Here is a 19,789-nt window from a genome sequence, read left to right on the forward strand (position 1 = left end):
GCTTCTGCCTAAAGGGACAGGGATTGGATGGCAGCATTCCTGCTGTAATAGACTATACACCATATATGAAGTTCATACAAAGGTATTTACTATTTTGGAATGTGTTATTGAAATTATATAATTCATAATTAAGATGGTCATCTAATTTGAACTACTTTGTACAAAACATTTGTTTCAGTATCATAAGTAATTATTTTTTATAATATTGGGGATGGAACCCACGGGCTTTCTACCTCTGGGCTACACTCCCAGACCTATTTTTTTTATATACTTTATTAGAAACAGGGTTTCACTAAATTGTTGAGAGCCTCACTAAGTAGCTGAGGCTGGATTTGAACCTGTGAAATCCTCCTGTCTCAGCCTCCCAAGCGCTGGGATTACAAGTGTGAGCCACCATGCCGGGCAGTATCAGAAATTATTAAAGGGTACAAAATCTACTTGCATTTTAGTATTTACAATCCTGGTGTATATTTTAATATACAAAATCATTTATTTATAATGCTCTAGTCATTACAGAACAGCAGTAGTTGTAATTTCTCTGAAATACTTGATTTCAAAACTATAATATAATTTATATTGTTTTCAGTTTTACCTGCATTAAAAAGAAAAATACAAGCTAGGTGTTGTGGTACACAGGTTTTTAATCCCAGTACTTGGGAGGTTGAGACAGGAGGATTTCAGGTTTGTGGCCAGCCTCAGCTATTTAGTGAGGCCCTCTACAATTTAGTGAGACCTTGTTTAAAAAAATAAAGAATAAAAAAATAGGGCTGGGGGTATAGCTTAGAAGTAGAAGGCCCCTGGGTTCAATTCCTAGTACTAAAAATAAATAAATAAATAAATAAATAAATAAATAAATAAATAAATAAATAAGAAAAGCCAGGCATGGTGGCACATGCTTGTAATCTCAGCATTCAGAAGGCTGAGACAGGAGGATCGCGTTTTGTGGACAGCTACTTAGTGATGCCCTTTGCATCTCAGTGAGACCTGTTTAATGGTCATCTGTTTCAAAATAAAGAATAAAAAATAGGGCTGGGAGTTTCACTCAGAGGTAGGATGCCCCAGGTTACATCTCCAGCACTGCAAAAAAAAAATAAATAAGTAAGTAAAAAATAAAATACACATTCAATGAAAAATTTGATGACGCTTAAATACATGCTTATTAAACAGTTTTATCAACTGATCTTACTACTAGTATTGTGTAAGAGTTACAGATTCTCCACAATCTTTACAGCATTGAAAAGTATCAAATGAAATCTGTGGACTTTTATATATATATATTATATATGATATATATGTATCTCTTCTTTTGTGAAGTGTCTATTCAATTCAATTTTCCATTTCTTGATTAGGTTTTTTTAAAGTGTCATATATATATATATATATATATATATATATATATATATATATATATATTTTTTTTTTTTTGTGGTACTGGGGTTCCTGGAAACCCTTCTACTTCTGGGCTACACTCCCAGACCTTTTTTTTTTGTAACAGGGTCTCTTAAAGCCGGCATGGCTGGCTTTAAATCTGCACCATCCTCCTGTCTCAGCCTCCCAAGCGCGGGGATTACAAACGTGCGCCACCACACCTGGCTTTTGATATGTTTTCATTGATGCATTATAGTCTCACATCATAATGTGACAGTGACATACATGTGCACAGCACTTAGTGGGCCCACACCGCCTTCCCATTTTCTCCCTTCCCAATACAGAATACTAAGATTGCCATTGGTATAGTCACATATGCACACATAGTTGATGGTAGTATTTCTATTAATAAACCTCAGTATTCCCTCTCCCCTTCCTTTAGACCACCTCCTTTGTTCAACTGAGGTTTCTCCTCCATTAGCTGGAATCTCTCTGGTATCCCAATTTCTCCCTAGCTTATGTGTATTAGAGAAAACATGACCCTTCACTTTCTATGGCTAATCTCATGTTTATGTTAATGTTCTCTAAGTCCTTCCATTTTTTTGCAAATGACATAATTTTGTTCTTTATTGCTGAATAAAATTCTATTGTGTATATTTCCCATTATTTTGTAATGTATTTATCTGTTGATGGACACTAGGTTGGTTCCATAATTTGGCTATTGTGAATTGTTACCTAGTTCTCTGATTTCAGCATTTTGGAAAGATACCCAAGAACGATATAGCCAGATCATATGGTGTGTCCACTCAGAGTTTTCTAAAGAATCTCCACACTGATATCCATAGCAGCTGAACTAATTTGCAATCCCACCAAAAGTGTATTTCCCAGATCCTCACCAACATTTATTGTTATTTGACATTTTGATGATTGTCATTCTGATTGGGGTTAGATGAAATCTCAATGTAGTTTTGATTTGCATTTCTCTGATTGCTAATGATATTGAACATTTTTAATGTATTTATTGGCCATTTGTGGGTTTTTTTTTTTGTGTGTGTGTGTGTGTGTGTTACTGGGTGTGGAACCCAGAGGCTTTCTACCTCCGGGCTATATTCCCGGACCTGTTTTCAATTTTATTTGGAAACAGGGTCTCACTAAGTTGCTTAGAGCCTCACTAAGTAGCTGAGGCTGGCTTCGAACCTGTGCGATCCTCCTGTCTCAGCCTCCCAAGCTCAGGGATTACAAGCATGCACCACCATGCCCGGGTTTTATTGGTCATTTGTATCTCTTCTTTTGTGAAGTGTCTATTCAATTCAATTTTCCATTTCTTGGTTGGGTTTTTTTTAGTGTAAATTCTTTTCAGTTCTTTGTATATTCTAGATATTGACCCTCTATCAAAGGGATAGCTGACAAAGATCTTCTCTCTTTCTGTAGACTTTTTCTTTCAACTCTTGATGATTTCCTTTGATGTCCAGAAACTTTTTAGTTTAATGTCATACCACTTTTTAATTCTTGTTTTAATTTCCTGTTGAGAAAGTTTCTACCTGAGCCTATATATTGGAGTGTTGAACCTATACCCTCTTCTAGTAGCTTCACAGTCTCTGATCTAACTTCCAGGTCTTTGGTACATCTTGAGTTGACTTCACTGCAGGGTACAGTTAGGAATTAGTTTCATTTTTATACAACTGGATAACCAGTTTTCCCAACACCATTTGTTGAAAAATTTGTCTTTGGTTAAACATATGTGTCTGGCACCTTTTTTGAAAATCAATTGTCTATAAGTATGTGGATTTGTTTCTATATCTTCTATTTTGTTCCATTGGTCTATGTGTCAGTTTTTGTGCCAATACCATGCTGTCTTTATTACCATAACTCTGTGATGACTCCTTCATAGGTTTTGTTATTGTTGCTGAGAATTGCTTTGACTATTTTCAGTCTTTGGTTTCTCCATATGAAATTGATGACTGATATTTCTAGGTCTGTGAAAATGACATTAATATTTTAATAGGATTGCATTGACTCTGTAGATCACTTTTGGTAGAATGGCCATTTTGATAATATTTACTTTGCCTATCCAAGAGCAAGGGAGGTCTTTCTGTCTTCTAAGATCTTCAATTTATTTCTTTGGTGTGTTATAATTTTCATTGTAGAAGTCTTTTACCTCCTTGGTTAGGTTTATTCCTAGGTGTTTTATTGATTTTGAGGTTATTGTGAATGGAAATGTTTTCTGGATTTCTTTCTCAATGGATTCATGGTTGGCTTATATAAGAGCTATTGCTTTTTTTAAGTTGATTTTGTATCTCACTACTTTGCTGAATTTGTTAATCAGCTCTAGTAGGGTTTTTTTGTTGATTTTTTGTGTGTGTCTTCTAGATTTAGGATCATGTCATCTACAAATAAAGATAATTTGAGTTCTCTTTTTCTTATTTGTTTTTAAATTTTTTACTGGTGCATTGTATTTGTACATCTTAATGGAGTACAAAATGGTAGAGGCAATCATGCACACATCACTCAATTAGCCTTTACCCAGTTCCCACCCCATTCTCCCCACCCCACTTTGTCATGTTTAGCTTAGAGAATGACTTTGGTATGTTTGGTAATATACATCATGTACATTAGGGCATTTCCTTCTTCTCTTCCATCACCCTCAGTTAGGTCACCTTATTTGCTCATCTATAGTATCTCCTTCTTTGTCTAGAGTTCCTCCTATGACTCATTTTCTCTCTAGCTTCTGAATATTAAGGAGAGCATCTGATTCCTTATTTTTTGTTACTGACTAATCTCACTTAGCATAATGTTCTCCAGTTCCATCCATTTCCCTGGAAATAACGTAATTTTGTTCTTCTTTATGGCTGAGTAAAATTCCATTGTATACATATCCCATAGTTTTGTAATCTTTTCATCTGTTAATGGATATCCATTCTTCTGCTGCAAATTGTAGCCAGTGTTTGCACAGTTGGAACTGATGGATTACAATTCCAATGAGTAGCAGACCTTTACTTTGTTACAAGTTGTTGGTTGTTTTCTTGTGAGTCTCTGGGATTTGGGTGCTGTGAGGCAAGATGGTGCCGCTGCAGTGCCCATAGCCACAGCTGTTAGAGGCAGGTGGGGTTCTTTTCTGCTCTGCGATCAGTCTTCTAACTTTTTTGTTTTTCACTGCCACCTCTTAGTTATGGTGTTTTCTTTCTTTTGTAAAAATGCTGTTTTATGGCAATGGAGATTATGTGTCAGCAGGACTGATAGGTGCTGCTTTCTTCAGTCGCCATATTCCCCCTTCTTTTCCTATGTGAATTCCTTTGATATCCTTCTCTTGTCTTATTGCTCTGGCAAGAGTCTTGAGTACAATATTGAAAAGGAATAGTGATTGTGGTCATTCTTGTCTTGTTACTTATTTTAAAGGGAATTCCTACAGTTTTTTTAATTCAATATGATTTTTACTTTGGTTTATTGTATATTATTTTAATAATGTTGAGTTATGTTCTTTCTGTTCTGATTTCCTGTGGTGTTTTTAACATGAATGGCTGTTGGATTTTGTCAAATGCTTTTTCAGCATCTATTGAGATGATTATATGATTTTTGTCCTTAGTTCTATTTTTTTAGTCAATAACATGTATTGATTTGCATATGTTGGACCAGCCTTGCTTTCCTGGAATAAAATCAACTTGGTCATGGTGTACAATTTTTTTGATGTGGTTTTGAATGTAAATGACTGGTATTTTCTTTAGAATTTTTGCAATTATGTTCATCAATGATTGCTCTGTAATTTATTTTCAGAAATGGACATTGAATCCAGGGGCATTGTACCTCTGAGATACACCCCCGCCTATTTTTTTTATTCTTTATTTTGAAACAGGGTTTTACTAGGTTATGGAGGGCCTCACTAAGTACCTGATGCTGGCTGTGAACTTGTAATCCTCCTGTTTCAGCCTTGAAGTACTGGGATTACAAGCATGTGCCACCACACCTGGCTTATAATTTTCTTTTTTTAAGGAATCTTTATTCAGTTTGGGTATTAAAGTGATACTGGCCTCATAGAAGGAGTTTGGAAGAATTCCATCTTTTTTATTTCATATAATAACTTGTGAAATACTGGGTCCAGTTCTTCTATAATAGTTTTGTATAAATCAACTGGAAATCCATCAGGACCTGGGCTTTTTTTTTTTTAATGGCAGGTTTTTTGTTGTTGTTGTTTCTGTTTCTTTGCTTTCTATTGGTCAGTATAGGTTATGTATGTCCTCTTGGCTCAATTTTGGTAGGTAGTATGTGTCTAGAAATCTATCAATTTCTTCCATTTTTTTCAGTTAATTGGAATATAAATTTTCAAAATAGTTTCAATGATCCTTTTAATTTCCCCAATATGTCTTCAGTGAGGTCTCACTTTTCATTTTTTATTTTAATCATTTGGATTGAGCCGGGCGTGGTGGCGCATGATTGTAATCCCTGCGCTTGGGAGGCTGAGACAGGAGGATCACATGGGTTCAAAGCCAGACTCAGCCACTTAGTGAGGCTCTCAGCAACTTAGTGAGACCCTGTTTCCAAATAAAGTATAAAACAGGTCTGGGAGTATAGCCTGGAGGTAGAAAGCTCCTGGGTTCCACCCCCATACCACCAAAAAAAAAAAAAAATTTGGATTGATTCTCTTTTTCTTTTGGTTAAGAGTTGGCCAATCTTCATCTTTTCAAAGAACCAGCTTTTTGTTTTGTTGGTTCTTTGTATTTTCTTGTTCTCTAATTTATTAGTTTCTGCTCTGATTTCAATTATCTCTTGCCTTCTACTGGCTTTGAGATTAGACTTTCCTGTTTTTCTAAGTCCTTGAAGTGTGTTATTAGGTTATTTGGTGACTTTCTGTTTTTCTTATGTGGACTCTGTTATAAATTTTTGTTTTAACACTGCTTTTAAAATGTCCCATAGATTTTGATATATCATGTTTCTATTTTCATTTAACTCCAGGAATTTTTTTTATTTTTTCCTTATTTCCTTCCTTCCTCCTCCTCCTCCTCCTCCTCCTCCTCCTCCTCCTCCTCCTCCTTGTGTTTCTTCTTCTTCTGTTTCTTCTTAGGCTTCTTCATCTTCTTCATCTTATTCTTTTGCGGTACTGGGGATGTAGCCAAGGGGCATTGTACCTCCAAGCTATGCCCTTAGCCCTATTTTTTAGTCTTTTTTATTTCTGAAACAGGGTCTCACTGAGTTGCAAAGGGCCTGGCTAAGGAAGCTATCTGCAAAAAAAATCATGATCCTCCTTTCTCAGCCTCCCAAATGATGGGAATACAAGCATGTGCCACCGCTCCTGGCCCCCTTATTTCTCTTCTTATCCAGGCCTCATTAACATTCAGTCTCCATGCATTTTTGTAATTTCTTTTGTCTTCTTGTTGTTGATTTCTACTTAAGTTCTTTTGTGATCTGAAAACATGCAGGAAATTATATCGTTTGAATTTGCTGGTGCTTGCTTTATTTTTTTTGGAGAAGGTTCCATAAGCAGCTAAGAATAATGTGTATTCAGTTGGTGATGGTTGAAATATTCTGTATATGTCTGTAAAGTCCATTTGATTTATAGTATTCTTTAGGTCTGAAGAGTCCTTTCTCATATTTTGTCTGGAAGATCAATCTAGTGGTACAAATGGGGTGTTGAAGTTTCCCAATATTATTATATTTGGTTCTGTTTGAGACCTGATGTCCCAAAGACTTTGTTTTACAAATATGGGTGTACTCTTAGTTGGGGCATAAATGTTTACTATCATTATATCTTCTTGTTGGATTGTTTCATTCTTTTTTTTTTTTCTTTTGGTCCTGGGGTTCCTGGAAGCCCTTCTACCTCCGGGCTACACTCCCAGACAGACCTATTTTATACTTTTTTTTTTTTTTTTTTTTTTTATTTTTTTTTTTTAATTTTATTTTATTGGTGCACTGTATTCATACATCATAGTGGGATACAAACTTTTGTAGACATACATGCACACATCGCCCAGTCAGCCCCCACCCGATCCCCACCCCATTCTCTCCCCATCCCTCCCTCCCATGCTTGGCTTAGTGGTTGACATCTAGTATTATAGCAATTTATCCAAAATTAAAAATGATAATCTCACATAACAGTTTCATTTGTCTGATACCAAGCTTTTGATGACTTAAAGATAACATTTCAATATTTCTTTTTGCTTTCTTTCTTACCAGAGAATATTTTTTTCTTTTTTTTAGGTGAAACTATCATATATTTATTTTCAGAAAAAAATCTATCCTGATATGGAATATGGACTCTAGATACCCAAAACAATCTCGAAGCAAAAACAAAGATAGAAGATGTATATTTTCTGATTTCAAACCATATAAAGCTACAATAATTGAAACAGTGTAGTACTGTTCTAAAGGCAGATATATAGACCATTGGAGTTAAATACAAGCCTAGAGCTAACTTCTTCCCTATATTGTCAAGTTATTTTTGACAAGGTTTCCACGAAGATTTGGTGGTGGAAATAATAATCTTTTAACTAAATATTGTTGAAAAATAATAATTACATGGAAAAGAATAAAATTGGACCCTTACCTAATCCCACATACAAGTATTAACTCAAACTAGATAAAAGACCTAAATATAAATCTTAAGACTATAAACTTTTAGGAGAAAATCTGGGTCATAAAACCTCACAACATTGAAATTGGCAGTGATTTCTTGGATATGATTTCAATGGCACAGGCAACAGAAGAATATACAAACTCCCTAAAAAATAAAAGAAAATATTGTATATCCAAAGACAATGTAAACAGAGTTAAAAGTTACTAATAGAATTGGATAAAATATTTCCAAATGCTATATCTGAAGGTATATTAATATTCCAACTAGAAATCCTAAAAATTAACAACAATAAAGGCAAACAATACAATTTAGAGATAGGTAAAAGACTAACATAAATAATGAATCTCCACAGATAACCAATCTTAGTTGTCTGTTGGATGGAAACTCTTGTTTCTCTGGTTCTGGTGAGTGTTACCTATTTCTTCTTTGTAGTTAATCTCTTTGAGTATTTTCTCTAGCGCTGGTTTTGAAGACATAAATTCCTTCAGTTTCTGTTTGTCATGGAAGCTTCTTATTTCTCCATCTAATTTGATAGAAAGTTTTGCTGGATAGGAAATTTTTGGCTGGAAGTTGTTTTCTTTCAGAGTTTGGAATATGTTACTCCAAGCCCTTCTGGCTCTCATGACTTGGTTTGGGAAGTCTGGAGTGATTCTAATTGGTTTGCCTCTGAATGTCACTTGGCCCTTTGTTTTTGTTGCCTTTAAGATTCTCTGCTTGGCTTCCACATTGGTCATTTTGACAATTATATGGCGTGGGGATCCTCTTCTCGGATCCTGTCTAAAGGGAGTTCTATAAGTTTCCTGGATCTGTGTATCAACCTCTTGCTCTATATTTGGAAAATTTTCTGCTATTACTTCCTTGAAGAGATTGTTGATCCCTTTGGTATCACTTTCTTTTCCCTCCTCTATTCCAATTATTCTTAGGTTAGCTCTCTTAAGATGGGCCCATATTTCTTCAATGTCAGATTCCTGCTGTTGGATATCTTTTTCTAGATTAGAAACTATGCATTCATTTTTGGATTGCTCATCTTCTAAGAGCGAGATTCTGTTCTCCATGTGGTCTAATCGGTTGTTTGTGCTTTGAATTGAGGCCTTTACTTCATTAATTGCATCCTTTATCTCTTTTTGGCTCTCTCTGAGTTCTTTTCGAAGCACCTCTATTATTTCTACAGTTATTTTCCTGATTTGATCTTCTAGAAATCTCTGATTTTCTGTTTTATCAGGTTCTGATGTTGTGGGGTTGTGCACATTCATTACTTCAGTGTTATTCCTCTTTCCCATGATTTCGGAGGTTTGTGCCTTCTCTGGGTTCTTCCCTTGGGTCACTATGGCTTCACTTAAGGTGCTCTGGATCTCGAGTCTGTATTATCTCAGACCCTACTACTCCTTTACTGGGTTGTATCACAGAGTCTCCGACCCAGGGAGTCGATAGAGGCTGCTTTAAACTATGGGGGGTGCCAGGTTGCACGCTCTCCTATGGTGTGATATCTCTGCCACCACCACTCCCTCACTGGGTCAAGTCCCAGGAGGCACAATACTGGGATTTCTCCTCTGTGGCCCGCAATTTGACTCACTGTTCTTGAGTACGTAGATGTAGCTGTACTGGACTCGGTGAATTCACTGCTGCTGCCGCCGCCGGTGGCAATATGGCGCCTCTGCCACGCCCTCGGCCATGAGGCTGGCGTATTTTTTCTTCTCTGGTTTTGATTTCCACTCTGAATCGCTGCAGCGTGTGCTGAGCTCAGCCACTGGGAGCTTTAAATGCTGTCTGCGCCGAAAGATCCCGCCTGGCTGTTCCGCATCGGCTCACCTCGGCTTGCTGTAGCCGTCCGCTGAGTTCGCCGCTGCCGCCGGCAGTATGGCGCTGCTGCCGCGTCCTCGGGCGCGTGTGTCTCCTCTGTGGCCCTGAGCTCTGTTCTCAGTCCGCTTTCTCTCTGGAGCCTGGTGGTTTTTTTGTTTTTCTGTTGATGGTGTTTTCTGGCTATGAAAGGCGCTGGTTTTGTGGTAATGGAGATTGGTTGTTAGCGGGACTCTTAAGCCCCACTTTTCTCGGTCGCCATCTTCCCGGAAGTCCTCTATTTTATACTTTTTTATTTGGAAACAGGGTCTCTTTTTAAACCAGCGCGGCTGGCTTTGAACCTGCGTGATCCTCCTGTCTCTGCCTCCCAAGTGCAGGGATTACAAGCATGCACCACCACGCCCAGTGGATTGTTTCTTTTAAATAATAAGAAGTGACTTGCTTTTCTCTTCTGATGTGTGTTTTACTCTTCATATCTGTTTTGTTTCATATGAGTGTTGCCACCTCTGCTTGTTTTTAGTCTCCTTTTGCATGGTATATCTTTTCTCATCCTTTCAACTTTAGCCTATGAATATCTTTGTCTGTAAGATGAGTTTCTTGTCAGCAGCATATAGCTGGATTATGTGTTTTAATCTACATTGCCAGTCTGTGTCTTTTATTTATTTTTTATTTTTTTATTTTTTTGGTGGTACTGGGGGTGGAACCCAGAGGCTTTCTACCTCCGGGCTATACTCCCAGACCCATTTTATATTTTTATTTGGAAACAGAGTCTCACTAAGTTACTGAGAGCATCACTAAGTAGCTGAGGCTGGCTTCAAACCCATGCGATCCTCTTGTCTCAGCCTCCCAAGCGCAGGGATTACAAGTGTGCACCGCCATGCCCGGCCAGTCTATCTCTTTTAAATGGGAAGTCAAGACCTTTGAAATTCAGTGTCATTATTGAAATATGTGATTATTTTGTTTTCTGTCATTTGTGCTTTATTTTCTGTTGAATGGAGTGTTATTTCTCCTTTGTTTAATTGCCCACCTGGTGGAATTTGCCTCTTCTCTGGTTCTGGAGTTTGCTTCTATTTTCGTCTTTGTGTTTTATTTCTATAAGTATTTTCTCTAGAGCTGGTTTGTTAGTCAAGAATTTTTTAAGTTACTGCTTGTCTTGGAATTTCTTTATTTCTCCATCAATTTTAAATTATATGTTTGCTGTATATAGTAGTCTTGGTTGGAAGTTGTTTGCTTCCCGTGTCTGGAGGACATCATACCAGCCACCTTTTTCTGTGCTCTTCTACCATCTGGGTGTCATACAGAATTTTAAGTATGGATTCTCATAGATATTGTCTCTCTGCTCTACTACTTTCTCTCCCTCCTTCCAGTAGAAAATGGCTATAAGTGACTGTCTTTTGAACCTATTTTCTCCTTGCCAATGCTAAGCTGACATTGAACACTGCCCTGTTATATCCCACTGCTATTAGCTGTTAGGTTTTTTTTTTTTTTTTTTTTTCTGTCTTGCAGTGGAGAGTGGACAGGCAGTGAACCATCTGAGGCAATGAAAGAACCCAGCCAGAAAACTGACCAGCCCATCTAAGTTTCTGGTTCTCTGCTCTGGAATTTCTTTCTCCTCTGGGAATGCTCAGTTTTTACCTTAATTTCTTAACCTGTAAATCTCACTTGAAGGCTTGGTTTTGTGAGAGGGAGTGAGCAGTCCATGCTAACTTGCCATTTTTATAACAGTATGATAATAACAATAATAGTGTAATTATCATTGTATTCAAACTTTTAATATACACATAATAATAATTATTATATTTATTTATAAATATTTCAGTATTGGTCTTAAGACTTAAATTGGAACATCTTTTTCAGTTGATTTCTTCCTTTACCTTCGGTCTCTCCAGCTCTGATAGCATCAGCAGTGATGAGGAAGAGCTCAGGACTTTGGGAAGCAGTGATAGTTCTGGAAGCAGCACTCCAGAAACGGTGGGACCTCCCTTTGTCATGGATGAGAACATCTGGTTCAACAAGTGTAAGAGAGTGAGACAAAAGTACCAGCTTGCCCTGGAACAGAAGGTATATATCAGTTGTTAAAGTCATTTAATTTGACTCTTCTCATTGCCTTTGGACTATCACTGACAAAAGATCTTCTAACTGAATAAAATTATGTACCCTGTGCCACTTTCCAATTGTTTCTGAATTTTCCTCTTAATTAAAAATCAGGTGCTGGGCATGATGGTGTACACTTGTAATATCAATACTTGCGTGGCTGAGACAGGAGGATCACAGGTTTGAGGACAGCCTCAGCAAGTAGTGAGACTCTCATCAAATTAGTAAAACCCTTCTTCTAAATAAAAATAAAATTACTCTGGGGATAGAGCTTGGAGATAGAATGCCCTGAGTTTTTGTTAAACTTTTTCTAACTTTATATATATATATTTTTTTGTGTGTGTGGTACTGGGGGTGGAACCCAGGGGCTTTTCTACCTCCAGGCTATACTCCCAGACCTATTTTATATTTTATTTGGAAACAGGTTCTCACTAAGTTTCTGAGAGCCCTCACTAAATAGCTGAGGCTGGTGGCATCAAACCTGTGTGATCCTCCTGTCTCAGCCTCCCAAATGCTGGGGTTACAAGTGTGTGCCACCAAGCCTGGCCTAACTTTATATTTTATTATAAAAATATGGCAGTTTATTTTTGTAAGATTTAATTTATATATTTGATTTTTTTCTCTTTTTTGATTTTTTATTGGTGCATTTTAGTCATACATCTTGATGGGATAAAAGATGGTGGAGAAATATATGCACACATCACCCAATTAGCCCTTACCCAATTACCACCCCATTGCCTTCCCCTCCCTCCTTCCCATGCTTGGCTTAGTGATTGACTTTCATATATTTGATTTTTTTCTGTAATTAATTTTATAAAAGATTATTGGTTTGTGAAAATGCATTGATGGCTCAAGCACATATATGTATGTTTTTCTAAATTAGAAATTTTGTCAATCCATGACTGCTAAGCACTGAATTAGACAAAGCAGAGAATATAACAGAAAAAAACCTTCATTATCTTTAGTTTGTGACCTTTCCTATTTTTACCATATTATTTATTTTCCCTTTTTTTGCACCTTCAAACTTAACATTATTCATAGATAATGTATGTAGAGAAAGCTCTGTGAAATAAGCAGTAGAAATATTGAAACAAAAATACACACAGCAAAATAGTTATAAGTTAAACTAAAAATATTAATAGATTTCCTATATAGAAACAGTGATTGTTTGGAAAATCTTTTTTAAGAATCCCAATTATGATAGCTACAAAATTTACATAATCTCTATGAATAAAACTTTCCCTGTGTGTGTGCATGTGCATGTGTTTGCATGTGTGTGTGTGTGTGTGTGTGTGTGTGTGTGTGTGTGTGTGTTAGTTACTAGAAAGTGAACCCAGGGACTTTCTACCATTGAGGTACGCCCCAGCCTTTTTTGCTTTTATTTTAAAACATAGTCTTAGTTATGAGGTACTGGCCTGAAACTTGCAATCCTCCAGTTTAAACACTCGGTTTAGAATACAAATTTTCAAAAGTTTTTCTCAATGAAAAAGAACCTATGAAGACAAAGAAAATAGAATTATCAGAAACCAGAAGAACAGGATATGAGTTAATGCCACTCAGGCCCCAGGGGGCATAGTTCTTTAACTTTAGCTGTATGTGTCTTAATACCAACAGGGAAACAACAGGTATAGGCCCACTATCATTCAAGATGGAAACTGGACTTAGAAGGCAGGAGTAAGCTACAGAATGACAGAGTAAATAAAGAAATAGGTAAATAAGCTACATGAAACAACAAAGTAATAACCAGCATGAGTGGCAGTGGTCTGCTGGAATATTTTAACAACTGATTCTTTTGAGGCAATGGAGAGATTAGCACTGATTTTTAGCACTTGTGATTTCTCTGAGGTAAATATTCTCAGCCTACTTAGAGCTACTTAGAGCTACTTAGCCTACTTAGAGCTACCAATATGACATTACTAAAGATTGAACTGGAAAGATGTATACAGTAGAACACTCGTATATAGTATTTCTGCTACAGAGATGAAATAGTTATGAATGACTGCAAAAACATAGATAATATTAAATAATTAGAAGTTATGAATATTGATGGCTCCCACCTTTGCTTTTACATCATTCATTTAATTGTGAATTTATATAGTTTTATTTTATTTATTTATTTATTTATTTGTTTATTTTGGTGGTACTGGGGTTCCTGGAAGTCCTTCAACCTCCAGGCTACACTCCCAGACCTATTTTATATTTTTATTTGGAAACAGGGCTTCCTAAGCCAGCGCACGCGGCTGCCTTGAACCTGCGTGATCCTCCTGTCTCTGCTTCCCAAGCACGGGGATTATAAGCGTGTGCCACCACACCTGGCTATAGTTTTATTTTAATAATAGAAGTATTTAACAAGTGATTTATAGATTTTCTGAAAAATTAACAATCTGCTCTCAGGAACCCATAGGAGCTAGCTACAGCCCACCACTGAAAGTATGAAAGTAAAGCAGAACTAAAACATTGATTAAAAATACCAGAAATGGCCGGGCATTTTACATTGCGGATCTCAATAGTATGGGGAAGGGGAGGAGTGGGAGGGAGCTATGAGAGGTTCACCAAATGCTGTGTGCATGTATGCCCCTACCAACCTTGAACGATATTATAATGTGAGACTACAATGCACCAATAAAAGTATATTAAAATTAATTAGAACGTCTAGGATAGAAATTGATAAATCCAAAATTGCAGTCAGTAATTTCAAATTACTTTCAAAGTAATTTGTAGATTGGACAGACAAAAACTTGTGATATAGTAAATAAATAACACAATAAATGAATTTGATCTAAAATAGATTAAATTCTAACAGACTATGTATTCTTGTTAAGCACAAATGGAATCACTAAACAGTCTTTATGAAACTTAATCACAAGATACAAATACAAAAACATAGTAATGATCACAGTACATATCAATACAAAAAGTTAATATCAATACAAAAAGATTATTGATACTCATATGCCATCATTATGATATTTCTTGAAAATTTCTAAATTTGTGAGTCAAAAAGGAATGAAAACAAAGCAAGTTGCAACTTATGTGGTACTTATAGAAATGTTAAGATAGAATGAAAATTAAATAACAATAGACAAAGACCAACCAAAATAGTTCAAAAAAGGAAAGCAATAAATAATTGATACTGATGAAATAAAAAACAGACAAAATGAACAAAAGCTGATTATTTCCAACAAATAATAAAATCGACAAATCCTTGCAAGAGTAATTAAAGTTTTTAAAAATGTTTAGACACAGATACACAAATTTAAAAATGAGAGGAGATATAACTATAAAACTGGTAGAAGCCCTCTACCAGTTTTATTAGAATTATTAAATTTATTAGAATTATTTATTAAATTTATTAAAATTATTAGAGAATAAATTTAACAATTGTATATCTATTTCTTAGTAAACCACATGAAGAATTTTTATAAATATTGTGTATTGAAACCAATAGGCCAATAACCATTTAAAATTTTAATAAGTAGCTTAAAATCTATGTTGCTGTCACCAAAATAATTATCAGACTTGTATTTTTTTAGAAGTGCATTGTGCCAAATATTATAAAGTCAGTGATCCATATTTTATATGAGAAAAGAAAAGGAATTTTTAACAAATGAAAGGAATCTAGTAGAAATTTAATATTACTAAAAAGTCATATGAATATAATATTAGATAAGAATGTAATTAGTATAAAATATAAAAACAATAGTAAGAACAATTAGATATTTTCTGTGAAAATAAATAGCCTGTGCTCTGACAATTCTATTCTAGACATATCTTCTAGAAGCTCTTTCATCTGTGTCTCAGGAGACATATAACTGAGCATGAGTATGTTCACAGAAATATTGTTTATATTAAGAAGCGCTTAAGATAGAATGGCATTTTCATAATATTTATTATTCTTATCCAAGAACATGGAATATCTTTCTACCTTAAAAGTTCTTTAATTTCTTTCTTTAGTGTTTTATAATTTTTATTATGTATAATTTATATTATTATAATTTTTATTCTTTATCTTCTATTCTAATCCACTGGTCAGTATATCTGTCATTGTGCCAGTACCATGCTATTTTTACTACTATTGCTCTATAGTATAGTTTGAAGTCTGGGATTGTGATGCCTCCTGCATGTTTCTTATTGCTGAGAATTGCTTTGACTATTCTGGGTTTTTTCTTTCTCCATATAAAGTTCATGATTGATTTTTCTAGGTCTCTGAAGAATGTTGCTGGTATTTTAATGGGAATAGCATTGAATCTATAGATCAGTTTTGGCAGAATGGCCATTTTGATGATATTTATTCTGGGTTCCATCTCCAGACCCGCAAAAATAATAATAAATAAATAAATAAACAAATAAATAAAATAACAAATAACATAAGCTTTTCAGTGTTTTCTTCAAGTTTTTCTGTTAGAATTTTATAATCACTTTTATCTTGGTAATATTGTATTTCCAGGGTTATCTTGAAGAACTCTTACGACTTCGAGAGAACCAACTGTCTGAATCTGTCTCCCAGAATAAGATACTGCTTCAGAGGATTGAAGATTCTGAGCTGGCCCACAAATTGGAGAAGGAACAATTAGAATATATAATTGTGGAACTTCAAGATCAGCTGTAAGTGATATCTTTTTAGAAAAATTTTCAACTTATAAACATTAAAATTAAATGTGGCTTGCCTTAGGATTCAAATTCTAAGAAATATGATTGTGTACTATTAAATTCTTTTCACTTAATATTTTTTAAGTGTTTACTACTGCTTTTCTTATTATAGAAGTAATTTGTTCATTGTAGAAACATTAGAAAATAAAAGAAGAAAATAAAAATCACCTTCAGTTGTGCCTATCACAGTTAACTACTACCACTTGGTATATGTTTTCCAATTGCAAATGTATATTTTTTAGATATTTTATTTAGTTGAGCTAGGTATTTCTTGAACGGCTGCACAAAGGGTGATTTATTAGATAGTGCTACTCAAAAGGCAGCTGTGATGTGAAAAATGTCATCATACACCATTTAGTATAGCTTACTCCATTTTTGTAGCAAGACTTTCTTTGATGAAGAAAGATATTGTATATTGAACTTTCTAGTACAACAAACATCTTAACTTGTAGCCCTTCACAGTGTTTATACTAATTATGTGTTTTTTTTTCAAATTTGCTTTATTAATTGTTTATAGTGAAAAATATTCACATTAATCTTAAGGAATAATTTTTACTTTTTATTTGATATAAATTCAAGCTATCAGGAAAGTTATGAAAATAGTACATAGAATGTTCATATTTTTTCCTAGTTTCACTAATTTTTAATATGTTGCCACATTTTCTTTATATTTCTCTCTCTACTCATAGTTTTATAACCATTTGAGAATTTGCATACATCATAACTTTATACCATAATGCTTTAGTGTGTCTTTCCTGAGAACAAGATATTATCTCACATAGCTATAATTCAGTGATCAATTTAAGAGATTTAAATTGATAGAATACTTTCAACTTATCTGTAATTCATATTCCAATTTCACCAATTGGGAAGGCCCTTATTGTAACTTTTGTTTCTCTAGTACCAGACCCAGTTCAGAATCATGCTTTGCATGTTGTTGTCTGTTCCTTCAGTTATTGCAACTTACAACAGCTTTTCAGTTCTTGTATCATATGAGATTGATATTTCTGAAGAATACATGCTAGTAATTTATATTTTATTGTGTGTATTTTCTTTTTCCTTGTGGCTTGAAGATGTTTATTCATTTTTGGCTATACTGGTAGATTTTCTTCAGGATATGACATCCAGAGGCATGTGAATGCTAATACTCCTTTATTACTGATTAGTCATTTGGATACATATTTTTCTCTTCTGTAGTAACTGTTTTTTCTGTAATTACCATGTGATATGTAAAGGAGATGCTTCCATTCTTTTGAGTAGCTACCCAGAAGTTGTATTGCTGAATCATATGGTAAGTTCTTTCCCATTCTTCTGAGAGATCCTCCATACTGTTTTCCAAAGTGGTTGCACTAATTTGCAATCCCACCAGGAATGTATTAGAGTTCCCACTTCTTCACATCCTCTCCAACATTTGTTGTTTGTGTTTTGAATGATTGCCATTCTAGTTGGAGTTAGCTGAAATCTCAGGGTAATTTTGATTTGCATCTCTCTGATTGCTAATGATGTTGAACACTTTTTCATGCATTTATTGGCCATTTGAATTTTTTCTTTTGTGAAGTGTCTGTTTAGTTCACTTGCCCACTTTTTATTAGGTTATTTGTTTTATAAGGTTTTATAAGGTTTACAAAGATACATTTGAATAAGTGTATAGTTGGTAGAGTTTTGAAATATTGAATCATTTAAAATCTGCAAATATTATGATTAGGAATAATATTATCTTTCATTGGAAAATACAGCATTAAATCTAGGTTTTGATTCTCATAGTTTTGAAATCTGTGATACAGCTTGATTTTATTTTGCTTAAGTAACTTTTAACTTCATTTTATATATTAAAGTTCATTCAATAAAATAAGTATAAGCAAGCTTAAAGTAATTGTTATGCTTTGGATCAGTATATGGAACATTTGTCATAAGATTATGCAGTGTATTCTGTTTATGGCCCTTTTATTGCCATAATTATTTATTCTAATTAGTGGGAAAATTTTTTAGTTCAGAATTTAGTTCTATTCGACAAATTTGTATTTAAATGTATACCTTGCACTTGGGATACCACTAGTAACTGGGAATACTAGAGAGGACTAGGGCATGAACTCTTTTTACAAGGAAATTTGCAAGCTAGTGAGGTAGATAGATTGACACCATCACTCACATTGTTGTTTGAAGAGTGCCATGTATAAGAGGCTGGCTTTGTCAATGTGGACAGGTTAGACCCTCAGGCAGCTGATCTATTGTACAAATAGCTTTTTGTAAAACATGCATTGCAGACCTCAGGAGTAGACAGCCACAGAACAGTGTGCAAACCATTAACATCTTTATTTTCTTGAATAGCAATGAAATGTATAATGAGGAATCTTTTCCAGTTAGCTGGTGATAAAATTTTTTCCTGTTAATGGTTTGAAAGATTATAGCAATAGTGCCGTGTCTTATAGTGTTCCTTAGTGAGGAAACTGAAGAGTCAAAATAGTAGAAGTAAAGAATCATCCATTATTAAACTAGGGCAGTCTAAAGTTCAAGAGTTAGTTTCGTATAATTCATAAAAAGCACTGATGGTGTAATCTCTCGGCCTGCAAACCATAAGTCAATGATGCTGTCATCCCAGTTTACAAGTTTAGGATGAATGAGACAAATACTAACATGATAGTTATACTGTCTAGCATCCAGTGGCCCAGTTGTTCTAGGGCAATGGGATATGAGATGCAGGCTTTATTGAGAAATGCTTACAGGAGGGATCTAGTCGTGACAGGCTGGATAGGTGCTTTGTCAGGAGTCTGGTGGCCACGGGCCTCTGGTATTTCGCGAGAAAATAGCGCCTCCTGTCCTGTCCTCTATCTGTTCAGGGGTGGTTGCCTAGATCAGCACTTCCCTTTGCATGATGCTCTGACGTTCTGATCTTTGCTAGTTACCATAGGGAGAAGGATTTTATAAGTTAGGCCACAGTGACATTATCAGCAGTAGCTTCTTTGCTCCCTGTATGACCTACAACCCAAGGAGCAGTGGTCCTGGTCCTGGCTTGCATGTCGAAAGTGCCTTTGTGCAGATAAAAGTAACTAACTCTAATTCCCAGAATACATGACAGAGAGCCAGTCTATGAATCTGGACATTCTGGTCCACATCCACTTTCATTTTCATTTACTTGGCTAGGTTTTTGGGGGACTAAGAGGGGCAGTCAGGGACATGGTATTCTATTATTCCTCTTTTCTTTAGGGACAACATAGCAGCACAATGATGTTATCATAGCCCACTTAAAAATAGATGAATTATGACATTTCCTAGTCATCTTGTCACATATATTGGCAGGTAATAATTTACTAAATT

At 35.2% G+C, this 19,789-nt stretch overlaps 1 protein-coding gene across 4 annotated transcripts in view; it reads left to right on the plus strand.

The window, feature by feature from the left end:
• The window catches only part of RUNDC3B (RUN domain containing 3B), a gene marked incomplete at both ends in the record, with an annotated part of 134,585 nt that overhangs the window by 89,943 nt on the left and 24,853 nt on the right, over positions 1–19,789 (plus strand). For all 4 annotated transcript variants that reach the window (XM_080701633.1, XM_080701635.1, XM_080701636.1 and 1 more), the window contains 3 exons: positions 2–82; positions 11,620–11,791; positions 16,272–16,429. In XM_080701633.1, coding sequence (XP_080557759.1) covers positions 2–82; positions 11,620–11,791; positions 16,272–16,429 — 411 coding nt within the window. The remainder of the gene's footprint in view (position 1; positions 83–11,619; positions 11,792–16,271; positions 16,430–19,789) is intronic.

This window comes from Muscardinus avellanarius (genome assembly GCF_963383645.1).
Source record: "Muscardinus avellanarius genome assembly, chromosome: 9".
Taxonomy (NCBI): Eukaryota; Metazoa; Chordata; class Mammalia; order Rodentia; family Gliridae; genus Muscardinus; species Muscardinus avellanarius.